Here is a 23,093-nt window from a genome sequence, read left to right on the forward strand (position 1 = left end):
ATCCTTGACCTTACCTTTTTTTGGAAGAATAATCTGAGGACAATTTAAGTAAGTTTGGCAATTTAAAAATTCTTCACTTTGGATCTGTGACATTGATTTAACAATCTGGATAACCCGGCAAAAGGGTTACCGAAAGCTATCCCCTAGCATGGAAGACGTGCTCAGAGGAACACACTTAGATCTGCTGACTAGAACCGAATTGAATGAAGCTGCTGCGAAGGCAACATTAATATCATTAAGGACGCAATTAGGAAAATACTAATATTAGCAGCAGCATCTGATTCCCAGAATTTTGAGGACTTGGAGCAACTTTTATTTTCGACTAAGTATTTTTGGATGCAAGAGGATTTAGCAGGTCCTCCTAAACAAGGCAATTTTTGATTGAATATGGTGGACTAATGGTGGATTTGTGTTTGGAGGACACTAAATAGTTGGATTTGAAAGAATGAACTGATCAGATTAGAGGCTTAGAATACCATCAAGGAAAATAAATAAAGGAAACTTGGTTTACAGGAAATCACTTTTATCAGTTTGGAATAAAATTAAACCTAAATACTACAGACAAATACCAGGCTGGGTTTCTCCACAAGAAGCACGGAAAATTGAAATTTCATCAGATACCAAAACTTCAGTACGATACTCTGATCTAATTGAATGGAAAAATAACATACCAATCCTGAAGACAAATAAAAGGTTAGAAGATGATGGATTTAATTGTTCCTGGTTTCCCTATATTCAAATTAAAGAAAGATTCAAAACAGATTTAAATTCAGAGGGAATCTCTAGTAATGAAAATGAGTTGGACTCAATCTTACTAAAATCTAATGAGTCTACTATCTCCAAACTTTACAAATTACAGTGGAACCTCACCATACGCGGGGGATCCGTTCCGGATCTCGCCGCGTATGGTGATTTCCGCCTATGCTCGAACCCCATTGTAAACAATGGGGCTCGTGCACGGCGGTGCAGAGGTGCGCGGGGTGCAACGGGCGCGTGCACGGCGCAATGGGTGCGCACGCCCATTCAACTGAATGGGACACGCCGCCCCTTCCACCCCACGCGCGCCCAGCGGCTTGAGCACACACGCTCAAAGCCACTTATAAAAAGTCCGCGTATGCGGAGGCCCCACTGTATTATTGCAAAGAGAAATGGAACAGGAGACGATTAAGGAATGCACAATTAAATGGGCACGGAATATTGGCCATGCGATTAAATTACAAGATTGGGAAAAAGCCTGGGGTCAGGACTTAAAACTGACCTTATCAATGGACATGAAGGAAAATTTGTATAAAATGATCCACAGATGGTACCTCTCACCTAATAAATTGGCTAAAATAAAAAAAGGAAAAAGGAATGTGTTGGAAATGTGCAAAAAATTTGGAAACTTTTTAAAACATTTGGTGGTCCTGCTCTAAAGCAACTACATATTGGGGAAAAATTCATGAAATGATACAAAAAATTCTTCATATTAAGATAAAATTTAAACCAGAGAGCTTCTTATTAAACATGATTGTAGATAAAGAAGAGAGACAACATCTGAAAATAATCCTGTATTTAATAACAGTGGCCAGAATTGTATATGCCAAGTTTTGGAAAGAGAAAGAAACTCGGTTAATAGATGATTGGTTAAGAAAAAGTCTAGATATGTTAGAGCTTGACAGATTAACAATGTATTTAAATGGAAAATGGATGGATGATATAAAGATTGGGTCCTGCTGAAAATTTTTTGTAAAGAACAATGGAAATAAACATTTCTAGGTCTGGACTTGGAAGTAAACTAATTAGATCAATTAATTAAACAATGACAGTCAAATAGATGTATATACCAAGTTACCAAGATTATATATTGATGTAGAAAAAATATATATGTAGACCATTGAATGTATATGTAGACCGTAGGATTTATGGAAGATATATATATTGTATCAAGACCTTGCACCTATGTAAGTTTACCAAGCAAATGAGAACGATTGGAAGAGATATAAGTGAACAAACGATGTACTTGGTAACATTTCTAAAAGGGATTAAATGGGAAACGGATGTGTATACATATTTATACACACATTTGTTTCTCTGCTGCTCCAGAGAACAGGGCCCGGAACAATGGATGCAAACTACAGGAAAAGAGATTCCACCTCAACATTAGGAGGAACTTCCTGACAGTAAGAGAAGTTTGACATTGGAACACACTCCCTCAGAGTGTAGTGGAGTCTCCTTCCTTGGAGGTCTTTAAGCAGAGGCTAGATTGCCATCTGCTGGGGATGCTTTGATTTAGATTTCGTGCATGGCAGGGGGTTGGACTGGATGGCCCTTGTGGTCTCTTCCAACTCTATGATTCTATGATTCTACGATTTAATCACAGATCGACTATATATACCAGACAGACCATTTTGTGAAAATAGAGTAGAAAAGAATACCAAAAAAATTGCTTAACAGATGCCAAATGAAGAAATAGTATAGAGAATAAATGGATAGGACAGATGGGAGGGAAAGGGGAAAAAGTAATGAGGAAAATGGGTCAGGGTAGAATTAGTGGGAAAATAATAAAAAATCTGATATAACAAAATCGTGTATAAGAAATACACAATGTAAGTAGAAAGGTAAGAAACTAAGGAAGTTTGTAATATATATAAGGAATCAATGAAATAACTATCTGTATTGCTTACATTGTTGTTAAAAAATCAAAATCAAAATATACACTTAAAAAAAACTTGAAGGTAGTCAGTTGTTGATCTATTAGTTCATTAATTCATTTATTCATTCAAGAATGATAAACTGCTTGTATTTGAAGATTTCAAAGTGATGTACAACAATAACAAACATACAAGATAGACATAACATTTTAATAATTATCAATCAAGCATTATATAATTTGTCTCATTTACTTTACTCCACTTGATTGAGCTATGATTATTTATTCCAGTGACAACTAACCATTTACAACTGAAGGGTGAAAACATAAATTGAGAAAAAAAGAATACTACTTCAGAATCTTACTTTCCCTCAGTTTCTCATTAGTAAAACTATGGGTCAGAGCAGATGGGTGCAAAAGACTGGCCCAAGTCTGCTCCAGCCACAAGTAGATCGGGACAGCACTGATTGCACAGCCTGCTCCAAAAGCAGATGTTGCCACTGGCCCCAACCCGAGCTGCCAGGAGGTGAATTATCCTCACTCTTTTTTGCTCTGGTCTATAGGACCAGAGTGTGGTGTCAATGCAGCTTTGGGCCACATTGGAGGCATGCATTGTTTGAACACCATGCCTCCAAAGTGACCAGAAGCTGCTTCTTTTTGCCTGGACAGAACACACTTTTCACTGTTTGGCCATGAGTCTGTCTCACCAAAGCATCTCCTGTAACAAGAATGTTGGCCTCTACTACTAAAGCACAGATGCAAATATAATATACGAGCTATGAACTATATATATTTGCATATCATATCCCAGATTAAGAACCCATCTTTGTGTGTGAACTCAACAACAGCTGTGTTCATATGCTCTGTCCCCACTATCCTCCTTTGGTCAAATGTATGTCACAGCATTTACTGTTCCTGTGGATGTATGTAGGCAGCAGTACAGCAAGCCATTTGGTGATAAGCAAACAAATAGATATTATCAACTTCTTTCCCATAAAATGAGACTCACAAAGAAATACCTTCTCGCAATTGAGAAGGGGAGAAAAAGATACTCCCTTATACTATGGAGAACAGTGCTGCAGCACTTATAAATATTTTTCTCACTACTAGATTTACTCACAAATAAACTACATGACCTTTTGCAAACAGCATCTGTCTAGTGATTCTGAGAAGCTAAATAAACCTGAGCTATTGATTGCACTGAACTTTTCACTACTCTGGGATGAGTCAGAATAGAATTTTAAAAATTGAAATTATGTGCATCAATGGAAAACATCAAAGGCTTGTTTTAGTAAATACACAGCAGGAAAGGGGAAAAGTTGAAATAAATAACTTTTTTTTACTCAAGAGACTAATAGCATCTCTTTTAAAAAAAGCTTTCAAAGCCAGTTCTCCCACAACATGAAATGGCCATTAAGGAAAGGCTGAAATACAGAAACAGAAAAATCCCAAACGGACCTAAGCTGTGAACTGCAGCTTAACTCCAAATCACAAACTGTGGCTGATGTTTGATTGTATATATGGCATGAATTCATTTGGTGAGTAAATTGATTCTGGGGATTTTAAAAAAAAAAACTTCAAATAATAAAATGAAAATTCATCTGTATCTACCAGGTAAAATTAAGCTCATTTATGCAAGTATCTATCAGGAGTGTTTAAAAGGGATATACAGCTTCCATTCTACATAAAAGTGTAAAATATGTCTACGAAGTTAATTTTCCAAATTGCATCAACAAAATATTTTTACAGGCTATATAAACATAGACTTGGCCTTATACCTAGCTTTCTAATGGACTTGTCACTGTTCAGGATAACATGTTTTTAAAAGTTTCACTTCCACACACTGGTTATAACTAACAGTTCCTGAAATAATACATTGCAGCTTTTTACCTAGTTCTTTTATGACAAAGAAACAACTGCCATCTAGTGGCTCATACACAATTTTCCAAATGCTTTATATATACAAAGTAAGAGCTAAGGAAGATTCTGTCCTATCCTTAACATATTTACCTTAGTATATTGATACTGAGCTGTTAGCAGCAGTCACTAGAAGCATGCAAAATCATGTGTGTGTACCTGCAATCATATCTTATTTATTAAAGGCCAAAGAATTAACATTATTTCATTAGATATTAAGTTTCATTTACATTGGAAGTGCCACCAAAATCAGTGGCATTTGCTTCTGAACAGACATGCACCAGGATTGCATTCTCTGCATCACATTGCCTTATCTATAAACCAAACAAGAATAGTTTTCTGACTGTTGACAAAGGAATGTAGCTTTAAAACATTCTAAAATTGTTATTTCCTCTGCAGCTAACAAAAGCTAACAACACAGGAGATTGTGGTCACTGGAGCCAACATAAGCAGATACACAAATATAGCATTTGTTCTGTCATCTGCAAGCCAAAGGCATTAAATGAGCACACAGATTTTAAGCCACTTCCACAAATTAAGTAAGTTAAGATTGCATTTGTAGTGACAGTGAACATAAAAAAACAGCAGCTAAACAGAACATGGAACAGAAACCAATCATTTCCTGTCTTCATGAGCACAGAAAGACATTGTAATGGTGCAGATTGGGGCAGGTGGGAGGGAAAAGAACATGACTTGTGCATTGCATATGTCCATCAGCCAAATTTCATGTGGAATGGGAGAGATTAAATAAAACAGAATATGCAGAGCAGCAAATTATTGCTTATCAATATGCCTGCCTGCTCATTTATAACACAAATTATGAAAATGGTGAGTAGCAAATCAAGCCAAATAGTGTAGCATTTCAACATAACAAACCTTTTTAAATGAATTCCACAAAGAACAACCCATAACGTAGGATATATTTACATCAGCAACTATTTCATTTTAATACTACTGTGGTCTCTTTCACACTACATAATTATACATTATAAAAATCATGTTTCCATCCTATGGAATCCTATTATTTCTAATTTTATGAGGTATTTAGAATTCTCTTCTAGAGAGCTTAAGTGATTTCCTAGACTATAAATCCCTGGATTCTGCAGAATGCTGCTTAAACAATTACAGTGGCATGCAAGTGCTACTATTGTGTAGTGACCTAAACCCATATGTTTTCCAACTATGGCAAATAAAGTACATGTCAAAGTTTTGATGTGGAGAGTAGCAAGCCAGTTTTTCTAATGGGTTAACATATCATTAAAACACCTATATACATGCAAAGTAATTCACAGCACATATTTACATTTCAAAATCAGACAAGATGTTGGTATGGTGGTCTGATACACAGACCTTTTATTAAACATGTTGGAAAAGAAGAGAATGCGTAAAGGAATATTTTTAATAATAAATTTACACAGGGAAAAAGCAATTACCTCTTGGCTATCCTTGTTCTGGTTTGGCCAAAAAATCTTATGATAAAGACTTTCCATTGAATTACTAGAATCTGATCGATCAAAGCAATGCCTATCCAACACTTCCAATGTATGCAAAACCCGGCTTATAGTAACTCCTAGTAGAAAGAAAAATAGATCATGATGTGAAACCTTAGGAAATTTTTATTCATTTTAGACCATTTTCTCAAGGAAACTAATAAGCTTTTTTTTAAAAAAAATCTGTAGTAGCACCCTCTTGTTTTGATACTTACACCAAAGAGTAGTGTTAACTTGTATTCAGGCTTTGATTATACCACCCACTTCTCCCTACTAGTTTCTTCCTGTTTTTTTTTCCCCAAGATAATCTATTATGTTTAGAAATGATTTTTGCCATTTTATCTCAGTTTGAGTTTTTGCATCAGTAGTAATATTCTAGTGACATGAAAATTCTAGCAGGCATCAAGTGAGTAAACATCTAAGCACAAACATATATTTGACTGAAATAACAAAAGCTCACTACATGACTGCAAAAAATGTAGGTTATTTTGGACATGACTTGTGTGGAAGTATTTGAACAACACAAGTTGAATGGAAGTATGTGAACAGTGCTGCCACAGAAGAACAGTTTCCATTAATCCTAGCTATGAAACAAGAATAAGATATGAACCAGAACTAGCTCTGAAATAAAAACTGGGACAAAAACATTGGCAGAAACACATACAAAATAATCACTTTAGAAATAATATTAAAATACAAATGCAAGTTCCAAGGAGGTCAGGACTGGAAAGCATTTCACATTATTTTAACCAATATATTTAATAAGCGTCTAATTCACTGTCAATGTATCTGAATGATGCATTGAAGTACAGGCTAATGAGGTCTTATACTAAAGCTTTTGTAGTTTTTTTAACTGAAATCTGGATCTCTACCTGCAGTTGATTCTTGGCATTTGTCAAATGACCACCGCACTTCCACAGCATGACCCCTTTGTTTTATTTGCTGTTCCACCTCATAAATCTTTGCACGAACCTGAAAAGATTTATTCCTGATTATGATCGTTGATGGGAAAAGCAAGTCTCAAGCATGTGTCAATTTCTCTGAAACTTATCTTGTTTCCTGAGAGAAAGAAGCAACAACTAACAATACCATAAGTAACTGTAGCTAGAGATGGGAAGGCCTGGGGGAAAACAGGAAAAAATCAGGGGGGTGTTTCAATTTTTTTTCTAAAGAATTTTTTGTTTTGTTTTTTGAAAAATTGGGAAAAGGAAGAAAATCAATTACGGAAAGTTTTATTTTAGCACGTTGAATAATATCTTTAGGACAAGGTGTTCATATACTCGCTAAATCATTTCTAAAAACTATGTACATTATCAGATTATTCTAATTTCTGTGCACTGAGTGAGAACCACTGAGTGCATTTCTGTGCACCGAGTAAGGACAAATCTGGATCACAAAATGAACTCTCCAATGCAAGAACAAGAGGCATTTTGTAGGCAAGATGACACCTGAAGATCAGGAAAAAATTGATCAAGCTCTTGCAAGAGCAATATATTCTTCTGGAACACCATTTTCAATAACTGAAATTACATACTGGCAGAAAACTTTGAAATTATTAAGATCATCATACCATTTTTCCAGCTGACATTCTTTGAGCAAGCCTCTTTTGGAGTCAAAATATGAACGCATAATGCAATCTGTGCAAGGAAAAATCAACGAAGCACTGTGTCTTGCACTACTTACAGATGGATGGACAAATGTGAGAGGAGAAGGAATTATCAATTTTGTGATGTTATCATCAACCATTTTTAGAGGAGCACTGAAACAGGAGGCAACGGACATACTGCAGAGTATATCAGTTGTAAAATATGTGAAGTCCTACAGAAAATTGAAAGCATGGAGTGCACAGCGCAAGTACATGCCCCATTATTTCTGCTGGGGCTTGCTTTCCATGTAAGATCAAAGCCGCAGAAAGCAAGCCTGCCTATAAGAAGGGTCAACTGTAGTGAAGATATGCTAACATATAACCTGTGTGGTGATCAACTCAGGGAGTTTTCAGATCGGCGCTTTGCGCCAGCCTGGACATGTGCTAGGGTTGCCCGATAACGGTACCACCGCACGCCCTGCAATCCTAGCACATTGCGGCGGCATGATAATGGCAGTGGCCTGTATACACGGGTGGCACCATTATGATGTCATGGCCGCGCTGCAGCCAAACAGCGCGGTGCAGGCATGACATCCCCACAATGCTGCATGGTGCGTGGGGCGCCCTTTCAGCATCACGGGAAGGAGCTCTGAAACAGAGCTCCTTTTTGCCGCACACATTGCTGGCGCGGCCATATAAAGGCAGCGGCAGCAATGCGGAAGAGAAAGGGGCCGAGCAGCCCCTTTTTCCTCTTCCCTGCAGCTGTCGGGGTGTCCTTGGGGCATGAAGCCCCAAGGACACCCCTTTCCAGGCCGTGGGGAAGCAGCATTTTGCCACTTCCCTGAGGCCTGGAGAAGAGGCGGATTGGGGCCTCTGGGGCTGCCACTGCGGTTGCCCAGGCCCCAATCTGGAGGGGAAAGGGGCGGGTGCACACACCGCCTCAAAGAAGCAGTCTGTATCCTGCCTCACTCACTCTGTATATCACTCAACCATGGCTTTTAACAAGATGCCCAAATAGTGCTATAGTGATCTATACCTCCTTAGTATGCAGAGAGATGTTGCAGCACCTTTGAGGCTAAATGAAAGAAAGAGGCTGGCCATGGAGAATGTAACCTGTAGATAAGGAGAATAAATGAATGTGGGAAACAGAGAGTGATGTGATGAACAGGTCAAGAGCAACCCCATGAGGATGGGAATAAGATAAATGAAATTTGTGGAGTATGTCAGGAAACCATTATCATTATTCAATCCCTTGCTGATGGACTGTAGTCTGTGGATGAATTCCAATTCTGCTGTTTCTTTTTCCAATTTTCCTTTGTAGTTCTTTTGTTCAAAGACTGCTGTTCTGAGGCAGGGGGACTGAAACGTTCTGCCATCCTTTTTTGTGTATTCCCATTCATAATGTCTGATTTATGTCCATTTATCCTCTGGCGCAGGGACTGGCCTATTTGCCCAATGTAGAGTGTTGAAGGGCATTGCTGACATTTTATGGCATAAATGACATTGGAGAATGAGCATGAAAAAATCCCCCTAATATTGTGGGTGATAACATTAGGTCTTGTGATATTTCCTCAATAAATGTGTGGGCAGAATTGTCATCTTGGACTGTGGCAAGGCTTTGTACAAGTGTCCACATCTGTGTTGTGTGTCCTCCTGTTGGTAAGTACCTGATTGAGATTTGGAGGATGTCTGTGGGTGATTAAAAATCTGCCACCAAGAGCCCTTGAAAGAGCAGCATTATTGTCCAGAATGGGCTGTAGTTCATTGATGATGCGTCCAAGTGGTCTCAGTTAGGAGTTGTATGTGTCTGCTAGTGGGTTTCTGTCATTTTCTCTCTTCAACCTATTGTGTAACAGATCAGTTATGGGTAGAAGGGTTGCCTGTTTTATTTTTATGGGGAAGGGGTATTTCATGTGATGTGTACTGTAGTTTGAGAAATGCTTCTTGTAATTCCTTGTAGCAGTCAGTGGGTCTGTGATATAGTGTGGTGCTTACATTCCATTCTGTAGCTGTACTGTGGTGTCCAAAAAGTGAACTTGTTCTGTTGATAGTTCCTGGCTGAAGTTAATGGTGGGGTGGAAACTTGAAACTCTGATCATAGAATCATAGAATCATAGAATCGTAGAGTTGGAAGAGACCACTAGGGCCATCCAGTCCAACCCCCTGCCGTGCAGGAAATCCAAATCAAAGCATCCCTGACAGATGGCCATCCAGCCTCTGTTTAAAGACCTCCAAGGAAGGAGACTCTATCACCTTCCGAGGAAGTGCATTCCACTGCCGAACAGCCCTTACTGTCAGGAAGTTCCTCCTAATGTTCAGGTGGAATCTCTTTTCCTGTAGCTTGCATCCATTGTTCCGGGTCCTGTTCTCTGGAGCAGCAGAAAACAAGCTTGCTCCCTCCTCAATATGACATCCTTTCAAATATTTAAACAGGGCTATCATATCACCTCTTAACCTTCTTTTCTCCAGGCTAAACATCCCCAGCTCCCTAAGTCCTTCCTCATAGGGCATGGTCTCCAGACCCTTCACCATTTTTGTCGCCCTCCTTTGGACACGCTCCAGTTTCTCAATGTCCTTTTTGAATTGTGCCGCCCAGAACTGGACACAATATTCTAGGTGGGGCCTGACCAAAGCAGAATACAGTGGCACTATTACTTCTCTTGATCTAGACACTATACTTCTATTGATGCAGCCTAAAATAGCATTGGCCTTTTTAGCTGCCGCATCACACTGTTCACTCATGTTCAACTTGTGGTCTACTTGGACTCCTAGATCCCTTTCACACGTAGTTTCATTCAGCCAGGTGTCACCCATCCTATATCTGTGCATTTTATTTTTCCGCCCTAAGTGCAATACCTTACATTTCTCTGTGTTGAATTTCATTTTGTTAGCTTTGGCCCAGCTTTCTAGTCTATTCAGGTCATTTTGAATCTTGAGCCTGTCCTCTGGGGTATTAGCTATTCCCCCTAATTTGGTGTCATCTGCAAATTTGATAAGTATGCTCCCAATTCTGTCATCCAGGTCATTGATAAAGATGTTGAATAGCACTGGGCCCAGGACAGAGCCCTGTGGGACCCCACTGGTCACTTCTCTCCAGGATGAAAAGGAGCCATTGTTCAGCACCCTTTGGGTTCGGCCGGTCAACCAATTACAGATCCATTTAACAGTTCCTTTGTCTAGCCCACATTTTACAAGCTTGTTTGCAAGAATGTCATGGGAAACCTTGTCAAAGGCCTTACTGAAATCAAGATATACTATATCCACAGCATTCCCTTCATCTACCAAGCTGGTAATTTTGTCAAAGAAAGAGATTAGATTTGTCTGGCATGACTTGTTTCTCTGAAACCCATGTTGACTTTTTGTGATTATGGCATTGCCTTCTAGATGTTCACAGACTCTCTGTTTAATGATTTGCTCCAGAATCTTTCCTAGAACTGATGTCAGACTAACTGGACGATAATTGTTGGGATCCTCTTTTTTCCCCTTTTTGAAGATGGGGACAACGTTTGCCCTCCTCCAGTCTGCTGGGATCTCTCCTGTTCTCCAGGATTTTTCAAATATGATTGCCAATGGCTCCGATATTACTTTTGCCAGTTCTTTTAATACCCTTGGATGGAGTTCATCTGGTCCCGGAGACTTAAATTCATTTAGATTAACAAGGTGTTCCTCTACTTTCTCTTTACTTATTCTGTGCTGAAATTCCCCTATTCTGTCTTCTGCTCCATTATCCTCAAGTTGAGCACCCTTTGCCTTTTCTGAGAAGACTGAGGCAAAGAAGGTGTTGAGTAATTCTGCCTTTTCTCTATCTCCTGTTAGCATTTTGCCATCTTCTCCACACAGTGGCCCTACCGTTTCCTTCTTCTTCCTCTTGCTGCGGACATATCCAAAAAAGCTCTTTTTATTGTTCTTAACCTCTCTAGCAAGCCTGAGTTCATTCTGCGCTTTAGCTTTTCTGACTTTACCCCTACACATGCCTGCTATTTCTTTGAATTCCTTTTTCATGATTTCCCCCTTTTTCCATTTCTTATACATGTTCCGTTTCAAACTTAGCTCTGTTGAAAGTTCCTTAGTCATCCATCCTGGTTTCTTGAGACACCTCCCGTTTTTCTTTCTCACTGGAACTGTTTGAAATTGTGCCTTCAGTATCTCCCTTTTGAGAAAGTCCCATCCGTCCTGAACTCCTTTATCTTTTAGTATTTCTGACCATGGAATCGCCCTCAGTACTTCTCTAAGTTTACTGAAATCCGCTCTCCTAAAGTCTAGGATGCGTGTCTGACTCTGCCTGGCTTCTCCTCTCCATTGTATAACAAACTCCAGGAGAACATGGTCGCTTCCACCTAAGGATCCCACCACTTGCACCCCATTAACCAAGTCATCCTTGTTGGTTAGGATCAGATCTAAAATAGCTGACCCCCTTGTTGCCTCTTCCACCTTTTGGACCATGAAATTGTCTTCCAGGCAAGTGAGGAATTTGATGTCTGATGGAATGTCTTGAATGAGTCTTCTCCATGAATCCAAATTATGAAGATATAATCAATGTACTTCAGGTAGAGGAGCAGTTTCTGGGTGCAGGAATTAAGGGGGCGTTGTTCTGGGTCAGCTATGAAAATATTGGCATATTGTGGTGCATGAGCATGCCCAAGGCAGTACCATTAACCTGAAGGTGTATATTTTTACCAAAGGTGAAGCAATTGTGTGTGAGAACAAACTGACTGGTGGCTAGATCTGATAAGTATCCATTGGAATGATGTTCCTGATGGTTTGTAGTCCATCCTTCTTTGGGACGTTGGTGTACAGGAATTCCACATCCACAGTGGCTAAGATGGTATTTCCTGCAGGTTGTGGGTGGGTTGTATTTTCTGCAGGAAGTCCATGGTGTCCTTCACATAGCTGGGAGTGCTGGTATCAGAAACCACTTGAAGGCACACAACTCAGAAAACACTTGAAAGCATGCAACAACAACAAAAAAGAGCTTCTTTGTTAACTGAGATATGCTGGTATTGTTAACTGAGATATGCCTATATTGTTCTGCCCTTTCTAGAAAAGTCACATTTTCTATATTTTGAGGAAAGGTAGAAGCAACACACAGGGAGAGAAACAGTCCTCTATGGTAGTTTGAGCATTATAATATCCAGTAGTTGCTTCACAGACACTGAGTAAGCAAAACAATTCCACATGATGCAGAAGTGCCCCCTACAATTAATACATTCTCGCTGAGTAAGGTTCTTGTCTGAGCCATTGCCTAGACACCAAACGATGAGACTTTGCTGGCAAGAATTTCCACACTTACTTTAATTGAAGGGAACAGATTCGTTGATGTTAAGAATGCATTTTCTGCTAAAACTTAACATCTTTAACAAAACAAAACAAAAACCTCACAAAGCCTTGGATTGTTTATCCCATATAAATTATGCAAATTTTTCATATTTTATGCTACAGTGCTTACTATTTCACTTAAGTTAATTCAGCTTCTGGTAATGATGAAGACAGGCAAAAAGTTGTACAGAGCCCTGAGGTCAAACACTGCCCATCATTGGAAATCTTAGTCAACAAGGCAGTGTTCCCTCTGGGTTTTGAGATTCAGGTTGCTTCCAAAGCGAAGACTCCCTACTTCTACAAACTGAAGGAACAGTGAAGTGCATTTAAAAAAATCTTTTTACTAAGACACAGAAAGTAGTGTGATAGGATTGGGGGACAAGTGGGGGACAACTGGTCTTGGCTCCTTGTAAAATTCTATGAAAGAGGCAGGGTGGTTACAGAATTAAAGATTCATCTGAAAGCACCCTATAGAGCAGATAGGAAATTGAAACAATTATGGAAGCCACTCTTTTCCCATGGGCCACACATCACTCCCAGTAAAGTAACATCACTTCCACTTCCGGGATCTGGTGGAAATACAGTTGATTTCTCAGCTTTGGGGAATTTGCAATAGGAGGGATGAAAAGGGGACCTGAACAGCTATATTTCACGGGCTGTTAAGGTGAGGGTTTTTTTTAGTGGTTTGGACTAAAATTTGGCCAAACACATACTCTTTGGGGAGGGCCCCAAAATCCCCCAAGCTAGAGGCAGCCTACATGCCATACTTTTTCCACCTTTGCTGCAGAGTGTGTGGGTAACATTTGGTGGGATCCCACCTCCACAGCCAAGAGGAGTAGACTTTATATGAAAACTGACATTCTTAGAAAGCAAAACTCAATGCCCAGTATTTTGCCTATTCTTTCTGCCCTCCCATAGTAATTTGTCCTTCCTCCATATAATAACATTTCCCTCCAAACAAAAAATTGGCAAATCCACACTTACAATAAATGCACATACAGGATTTTTAGGTGCAAACATTCAGACAGATGTTAATTGTTATTGCTCTATAAACATTTTACAAGATCATACAAATTTTTAAACACAAGATAGGTGAGGCCTACCTGCTGATTGAAGGCAGAATTTCCCCCTGGCATAGGTAAACTAGATGGAGCAACTTGAAGTAAATCCAACGGTGAACCAGGATTGACGTTTTTACTTTCGTTTGTGGAATAATTCCACACCAAGGCACTTGGGCAACAGAGAGTTATAGTCTGCAACAGAATATTTAGGAAGAATTTCATGTAATAAAGAAAGCAACTGATTAAAATTATGTATTTAGATGATATATAAATATCAATACAAAAAAGCAATGAAGCTTGTAGCACTAAAATATCTAGGGGTAGCCTTGTTGGCCATATAGCTAGGGTTGCCATATCCCGCCGGGGGCGGGACAATCCTGGTTTGGGCGGTGCCAACCCGGTCCCGGTCCGGTTTGGCGCCCAAACCGGGACGGCCCCGCCCACCACGGCCACCTCAGCCCCCGCGGCGGCTCCAAGGCCTTGCTGAGACCTGGGAAGGCTCTCCGCGGTTGGAGCTCCAGCCACGGAGACGCTCCCTCCCGAGCCCCAGTGAGGCCTTCGAGGCGGCTCCACGGTCGGAGCTCCGGCCGCGGGGTCTTCAAGGCCTCCGCGAGGCCAAGGAGGAGGAGGAGGCTTCTTCCCAGGCCGGGAGGAGGAAGAGGCCGCTTCCCCTCGCAGCGATAGCCGCGATGAGGGGCGGCCCCCGCCTCCTTCCCGGCCTGGGAGCAGGCCTAGGCTCCCTCCCAGGCCGGGAGGAGGAGGAGGAAGCCTGGCACCGCGGCAATCTCCGCGATGCCAAGCTTCCCCACGCCCTTCCCGGCCTGGGAGCCGGCCTAGGCTCCCTCCCAGGCCGGGAGGAGGAGGAGGAAGCCTGACACCGCAGCGATCGCCGCGATGCCAAGCTTCCCCCCGCCCTTCCCGGCCCGGGAGCCGGCCTAGGCTCCCTCCCAGGCCGGGAGGATGAGGAGAAAGCCTGGCACCGCGGCGATTGCCGCAATGCCAAGCTTCCCCCTGCCCTTCCCGGCCTGGGAGCCAGCCTAGGCTCCCTCCCAGGCCGGGAGGAGGAGGAGGAAGACAAGGTTTAAAAATCTAGGACTTTTTTTTTTAATTTCCTAGCCAGGAAATTTTAAAAAAAATGTCCTACATTTTCAAACCTTGTCCTACATTTGTCCCGGTTTGGAGGTCCTCCATTATGGCAACCCTACATATAGCATATGCAGTAACATTCAAACAATGATATCTTTATTGGGCCAACCAAAGTGCACAATTACATGTAGCAAGCTTTCAAAGTCACACTGGCTTCTTCATCAGGCAAATAGGAGAAAGAAATTGAAGATGTTAGTAATAGGCCTGCATTTTCTGTTTCTGGGCTTAGTTCAGGTGGTAGGGAGGGCTATCTTCAGGCTGGCATCGCCTTGTGTTTAGCCATGTGGTCACTGGTAGATTTTGAGATTCAAAGAAATTAAATGTGCATTTGCAATTCAAAGAAGATGTTTCCTTGCAATCCAAGGAAATATCTTCTTTGAATAGCAAATGGACATTAAATTTCCTTGACTTTGAAAATCAACCAGTGACCACATGGCTAAACAGAGGTTGATGCCAGCCTGAAAATAGCCCTCCCTACCATCTGAACTAAGACCAGAAACAGAAAATGCAGGCTTATGACTAACATCCTCAATTACTTTCTTCTTTTTGCCTGATGAAGAAACCAGGGTGACTTCGAAAGCTTGCAACATGTAATTGTGCATTTTGGTTGTCCCAAAAAAAGTATCATTGTTATGGATGTTATATCATTTAGAGTTATTTTTAAACTATGTATTAAAAGCAATTAAAACTTCCTTTTACTTGTTTCATCATGATAATCAGTTTTCCATATGTATCATGATATAGTGGTTTGAGTGTTGGATTAGAACCTTGTGAGACCAGGGTTCAAATCCCCCATCTAGCCATGGAAGCCTTGGGCAAATTACTTTCTCTCAGCCTCAGAAGGAGCAAATGGCAAGTCCCTCTGACAAATCTTGCCAAGAAAATTCTGTGATAGGATTGCCTTAGGGTTGCCATAAGTTGGAAACAACTTGATGGCACTCAATAACAGACCAAGTCACATTTGTTATTTCTTTCATGCCATTATCAAAGAAGACTAATTTCAGTCCAGTCCTAGAAGAAACACCAGTGTGTCTCTAGGGGAAAACTATCTGATATGAATGCCACTTGGGGATTCAATGTACAAAGGCTTTTAAAGCTACTTTTAAAATGTAAACATGTATTTGAATTTTCCCAGATTCAAAGAAGGCATGTGAATGCATCAGGAACCAATCACAATGTGAAAGACTAGCAGACAATATACTTGGTAAAACACAGAACTCTGTATTTGTTTTTGCAGACCCAGATTACTTTTTGCCGATATGGTTTAATGTAATAAAACTGAAACTCTATGAAACTAGTTTATTTTCCTGGTAATTTTGTTTTAGTTGACAATCTTTTATTAAAAAAAACATACATAATATTATTATTTACCAAATAATCTCAGCAGTTTATTGAAAACAAAATACATAATGCAGTGTTAAAATGCTTCACTCTTTAATCTTTACTGAATTCAATAAGATGCATGTAGCCTACAGATTGCACTTTATGGACTCTGATCATAAAGTGTATTTAAAAGTAAAATAAAATAAAAGCATAAAATAATTACTTCCAAACGTTGTTACAGAATCCTAAGTGTTGCCTGGTAAACAAAAGCACATCAAAAACCATTCACTCACCTGCAGCATACAACTTAGTCCATAAACAAGTGGGCGATGCTGAGGGCAAGAGAGGAAATCTGAACAGGCTAGCTGCACAGAGTTTACCACGGGACCAGCTGTAGTAGGGCTGGGTGCTGCTAAAGGAGGGTTATTTGGTCCAATAATCATATGAGGTGAGTGGGTAGCTATGAAGTTAGGACTGTCACTTATCAAAAAAGAGACACGTCTGGCACAGAAATAAGCAAGGCGGCGTGACAGGTAGGCTGACTGAACAAACTCTTCTGTATACTGAAACAGATTTTGAAAAAACAGACAATTAATTTTAAATGTAAAGTTCTGGTGAGCATATTAAACTACAGTGCTCCCGCCACATTTGCTGGCATTAGGGGTGAAGGACCCCCATGAATGTGGAAACTATTCTTTGTACATAAGAGAACATCTCTCTATAAATCTCCAGATCCTCCAGTGCAACTCTATGGTCAACATCTGCCAGAGGTTGATCATAGAATCATGCTGGATGACCTACAAATGTCTTGAGAAGTGCTTTCTTGAGGAAGTTCTAAATTTTCCAGCACAACTCCATGATCAATTTCTGGCAGAGTTGCACTGGAGGACCTAGAGATTTCTAGGGAGAACATATTAATCAAAACTGCAAATAATCAAATCCACAAAAGTCAAAGCCGCAAATGTGGAGGGCCAACTGTATCTCATAACAGGTCAGACCTTCTAGCATTGTAGGAATTTAGTAATTATACGTTTCTCCCTATTATACAACAACAGCAAATCAAAAGGAACTGCTACTTCTACGAAGCTTTCCCTACAGTAAACCAAACAGATCTTTGATGAAGGGCAAGATGTAAACATTTTAATAAGAAATTGAGTGATAATTTTCTATTTTAAAAAACATAACCCACAAATGCCAGTTTGAAAAATGTCACTCTGGGCTGCATCCGCACTGCAGACATAATCCAGACTGACACCACTTTAACTGCCATGGCTCAATGCTATGGAATTCTAGGAACTGTAGTTTGTTGTGGCACCATAGCTCTCTGACAGAGAAAGCTAAATGTCTCACAAAACTATGATTCCTATAATTCCACAGCATTGAGCCATGGCAGGTAAAGTGGTGTCAAACTGGATTATGTCTGCTGTGTAGATGCAGTCATAGTGATTAATACATCATCATCAGACATCAGATTCACAACATTTTGCAATCATAGTAACTTCAAATCTTGTGATGCCATAAAACCAGTACTTGGCTGAAAAACATTTCTGCACCGTGGCACATTACAAAACATTCTATACCTGCAACATTACTGGTAGGAGCAGTTTCAAAAGTTCTTCCTCAGCAGGCCTCATTTTTTCCAAGACATCCAATATCCATGTTAAATATTCATGTCTTTCAAGCATTCCTTCCTTAATTTTAGAAAGAAGATGGGTAAAGAAGTTCCCCAAAATATGTAAAAACTATTATGTATTCATGTTTCATTACTTAATATAGCAAATAAAAGTAAAAAGAATGTAAAACTGACATCCTAACCATTCAAATACTTTTGAAGACATCACAGAATGTTTATTTAAGGATCATCTATGAAGGGGAAATATGCAAGCCAGCCATTGGAAAAGGCATAGCAACTCCTCCTCACACAAGAGTTTGATCAGCAGAATCAGAGTAAACCCAAGGACAACAGCCCAATGAAGCACAACAGCAGTGAAAGCAAGAAGAGGGGGTATGGGGGACAATGGAAGCAATGACCAAACAAGAAGGGCGGGGGGGGGGGGAGAGATAAAAAGAAAACCTTGTCATTGTCTGGAAATATGCTCTCTTGCTTTACTATATTTGAGAGACTTTCCACGGACAGGAGGGTGAAATGTCCATAGACAGGAAGGATGAAAGTAGTACGTTTGCTTTAGAAAGCGACAGTTTCTCTGAAAAGGGTTATTCTGAATTAGTTGAAAATGCTGTCAACTGCATTATCAGTCTGCATTTTAACTTACAGTTATAGTAATCCATTTCTCTTTAACTGTAATTGCATTTGCCTTCAAACATTATGGAATTACATACACATGTATATGGTAGAGGAATGAGGCCAAAATAATGATAATCCTTAGTACTACATAGTCAAACCATGTATTATTTGTTTTATTATAATCTTGTAAAACATCCAGCATTTACTCAATCTAATTTCCCTTTTACCACAATATTTCAGAATGCCTACTTGGAAGCAAGACTTACATGAATCATGAAACAATCTTATAATTATTCATTGTCCCTGTGCTATTACAGCGGTAGACTCCAAAACCCAGTGCTCTTGCATACCTCTATGAAGTTACCAATGGTTCTCTAAGCAATGGCAAGAACTACGAAAAGTTACTTTTTAGGACCAAAGCTCCTAGAATCGTCCAGCCAGAATGGCTATGGGAACTGTGGTCTGAAAGAAAAACTTTCCATGCTCTGAATACAATTTAACAGGTGAAGAAAATACAAATAGTGGCACAAAATAAATCATATGTATTTTATATTGCTTTGCAGAGGTACATCTTAACTCATTACTGGAAAAGGTTACCTGGAACATATAAAATGCCAACTTTTCATTATATTCCCATTGCTTCAGGGCTTGTTCCACCTCAGGAGGCACAACTACAGAGTTACCGCCTTGGTTTGAGGTCATATGATAAAAATCTGCAATCTTTGTTAGCTGTTCTCGAAGGTATCTGGTTGAAATCTGAGTCCATTCTATGAAGACACAAATTAAATTGTTAAGATTTTTTTTCCTCAGAAGACTTGGGGGGGGATTGTGAACTTTTTCACAATTGGTAAAATGCACTTTCATAAAAAACCTATTTTGTCTTGTGGCATAAGAATGACCATAGGATGTTTAGGTATATAGAAAATTAAAGCAGAATATAATAGTCATCTTGGAATTAATTTTAATTCATTTCCTTAAGGACAATATAGGAACACTTTATTATTTGAATGCTATATTGTTGCAGTACTAAATGCATTTTAAACTTTTAAATCCTTTTCTTCAAGCTGATCATAATGAACTGCAAAGAGTCAAAGAAATATTAAAATATCACTTCTATATTCAGGATGAATGACATTACCATTTTGAGGTTATACACCCACTTGTTGCTGAGTACCCCAAATCCCCCAGCTACCAATTCATATTCAATTTAAATAGTATGTACAGCCTTGAAGTAATTTAATAAATAATATTTAAAACATTATTCAAGCAATAGGTCTATACTCTCCAATTAATCAAAGTAGAATCTCTGGCTAACTGGGAGAAAGATGACACTTTATTTCTAATTTTGTCCAGAAGGTATAAGCATTTATGGACTAGAATCAACTTTATCAGATGCAACAATAAACATACAATTATATATTTAAGCTTTAATAAATGTGTTAATCAAGGTTTGCTTTTTGGGTTTTAATTGGGGGGAGGGAGTTCAAGCCAAGAATGGAGAAATCCATGGATCTGGAGGATCAATTGTATTATTCTAAGTTTATGCAAGTTTAAAAGCGTTGGAAAAACTCTGCTGTCTAAAGCCATACCTTTGATGTATTATTAATATAGAAATGGGACAATATTTAATGATTCAGCATTCCCTAGAGCCAGATAGCTATTAGTGACAGATCAGTGGATCTAAGTCCAAGTTTTGCCTGTTCATCAACGTAGACTCACAGAATCTCTTGTCACTGAACTTATCAGCCTATTTTACCTCACTTGCATTGCACCAATGCCATTCAACAGGCAACAAATAATATTGGAAGGGGTCTTGATTCTAATACAATCTACACTGGCCTATTCAGTGCTGGATAGACATCAGTAAAACTTTCCTCCTTACTCGTCTCCTATATGTCTCCTTATTCCTCTCCTATATATCCCTTACAGGATTTTGGTTGATCATGTAAAAGTCAAACCTCCATATGGCACATTATATTTACCCATAATGCAAAATAAGCTGAAAAAGAACTTTTAAGTACAGTGAGTTTATGGGACAGGAAATATTGAACTTCCAATATTCATTTAGCACAATTTATCCTGGAAAGAGAGGGGAGGGAATAACTTGAGTGACATCAGCATGATTGCTAATCGAATATGACAGCAACATTTTTAAACTCCTGAAAACTAGGTCTTGTTTTGTCAAAACCTGATCCTGTTATTCAGTGGCACATCCACATTTTGCAGAATATGTGACTCTTTATTATCTCTGGACATAAACATATTCTGTGAAAATCAATTTTTTATCACCTCAAAGGGTTCCCTTGCTCTTGCAAGATGTCTGTAACTGTGGACCAAACATACAAGGAAAGCAATTTCCTGAACAGATTTTTTCACATTTAAGTTTAATACAGAAGCCCCAAATGGCAAACACAAAAGCAGGTGGGTGAGTAACCTTTGAACTCCTTGAATTCCAATGTGAAATCGAAAGCTTTCACGGCTGGCATAGGGTTTTTTTTTGTGGTTTTTTGGGCTATGAAGCCATGTTCTAGCAGAGTTCATTCCTGATGTTTCGCCAGCAGCTGTGGCTGCCACAGATGCTGGCAAAACATCAGGAATAAACTCTTCTAGAACACAGCATCATAGCCTGAAAAACCCACAAAAAGCTATCCTTGAATTCCTATTGCAAGCCAGTGATAGACACATGGTACAGAATTTACAAGAAATTATAGAATTGTGAACATTTATCTCTGGTGAAAAATACCTCAAACAATAATGGGTACCTGAAGGTATAAGCATTTTTCCTCCCATCTTTTTAAGAGAGTTGTTGGAGTTATGAGGTCTATTTTGGAAATACTCTAAGTTAGGAATGGAAAGAATAGATTCTATTATCCTTTTCCCAACTGAAAGAAAAATGGGCTTCCCAACACTCAAGAAGCGCCAACAAAAAAAAAAAATAGAGCAGCACAAGTTTTTGCACAGTCTTTTCCTGCTAAGAATGCTAGTGAAAATGTGCCACAATGTTACATTTAGAGTAAAATCTTTTTTAATAAACTACATTACATTTACTTTGAAAAGGTCTCCCCCCCCCCCTTTTGCATTAATTCAAAATAGGCATTTAAAATTGCATTACTACACTAAAAACCGTACCAATATGTGGTGAAAAATCTATCATTATTATCTATTATTTTAGCCCTCTCCAGTCCTCCCACCCCTCTTTTGAGCTTGAGAGACAAGTCAACAGACACACAATTTTGGAAAAACCCATCTCTCATCCACGAATGGAAATAGAAGAAGAAAGAAATACACATACACAGGATAGGTGCAGAAAACAAATGTTTTATCCATACATATAATCAGAAGCATCCCATCCCCATCAATAATATCCCACTATAAAATCATAATATCAATATATGATTGATATTGTCATCAATATCAATTGTTCAGCTAACAAGAACTTTTCTGAGTCAGATGGGGAGGAGGGCTGTTCAAGAGCAAACTGTTTGGATAATCTGCTGTTCCTCTGAGAGGCCATCATTGTGTTTCTGTTCAGCTCCTCTTATTATTATTATTATTATAATTTCCTTCTTCCTCCAAAGACCACTGAGTTTCTTCCACTTTTCAGGCTGTGTTCTCTGAAAGGAAAAAAAAGAATTAAAGAAATATTAAGACAAAATGGAAAAGAAAAGCACTTCTTATTCACAATACATTCAAAACACCTAACATACTTTGTTACATGAAAACCAAGAGAAACGTAAGAAATTAATACTTTAATCCATGCTTACCTTAAAATGTTGCTCCATGTTTTCTGAGGAGCAATTTCTATGCAATGGAATTGAATAGAATAGAATTCTATTGGGTGGCGGAAACAGCTGCACTTCACCAGCAGATGTCACCATTCCTAGTTATGAGGATAACAGTTGTTTAACACCTGCACCAGATTGCTATGTAACTCAAGCCATGCGTGAAGGAATAATAGTAGTTTCTCAACCTTTTTCCTGAAAAGCAGCATTTGACACCTGGAAGAATATAGATAAGCCACTTAACTTTTCAATTTCAATCTATTTATTTTTAAAAAAAAATTAATAATGCATTAAACTGAACAGATTCCTGAAACCACTTGTTTTTATTTAAAAATTGTTCAAATTATTATTAGTCATACATTCGTGTGCATGTATGTATGAACCTGCAGCATTTGTAGTCCCTACTAGGATGGAGTACTTCATAATACTGCATCAAAATCTTTCTTAACCCATTACTGTTGTGTGCCTTCACGTTATTCTTGACTTACAGTGACCCTAAGACTAAGCTATAGTGGGGTTTTCTTGGCAAGATTTGCTCAGAGGAAGTTTGTCATTGCCTTCCCCTAAGGCTGAAAGCATGTGACTTGCATGTTGGT

The 23,093-nt window shown here is 39.2% G+C and overlaps 1 protein-coding gene across 2 annotated transcripts in view; it reads right to left on the minus strand.

The window, feature by feature from the left end:
• The window catches only part of MED12L (mediator complex subunit 12L), a 271,105-nt gene that overhangs the window by 216,791 nt on the left and 31,221 nt on the right, over positions 1–23,093 (minus strand). For both annotated transcript variants that reach the window (XM_089509038.1, XM_089509039.1), the window contains exons 5-10: positions 19,313–19,482; positions 18,051–18,161; positions 16,764–17,033; positions 14,044–14,193; positions 6,912–7,011; positions 5,983–6,119 (exon numbers count right to left, since the gene is read on the minus strand). In XM_089509038.1, the coding sequence (XP_089365164.1) occupies positions 5,983–6,119; positions 6,912–7,011; positions 14,044–14,193; positions 16,764–17,033; positions 18,051–18,161; positions 19,313–19,482 (938 nt within the window). The remainder of the gene's footprint in view (positions 1–5,982; positions 6,120–6,911; positions 7,012–14,043; positions 14,194–16,763; positions 17,034–18,050; positions 18,162–19,312; positions 19,483–23,093) is intronic.

The sequence above is a fragment of the Sceloporus occidentalis genome, unplaced genomic scaffold (assembly GCF_023333645.1).
Source record: "Sceloporus occidentalis isolate IW3139 unplaced genomic scaffold, rSceOcc1.0.p SCAF_2, whole genome shotgun sequence".
NCBI lineage: Eukaryota > Metazoa > Chordata > Lepidosauria > Squamata > Phrynosomatidae > Sceloporus > Sceloporus occidentalis.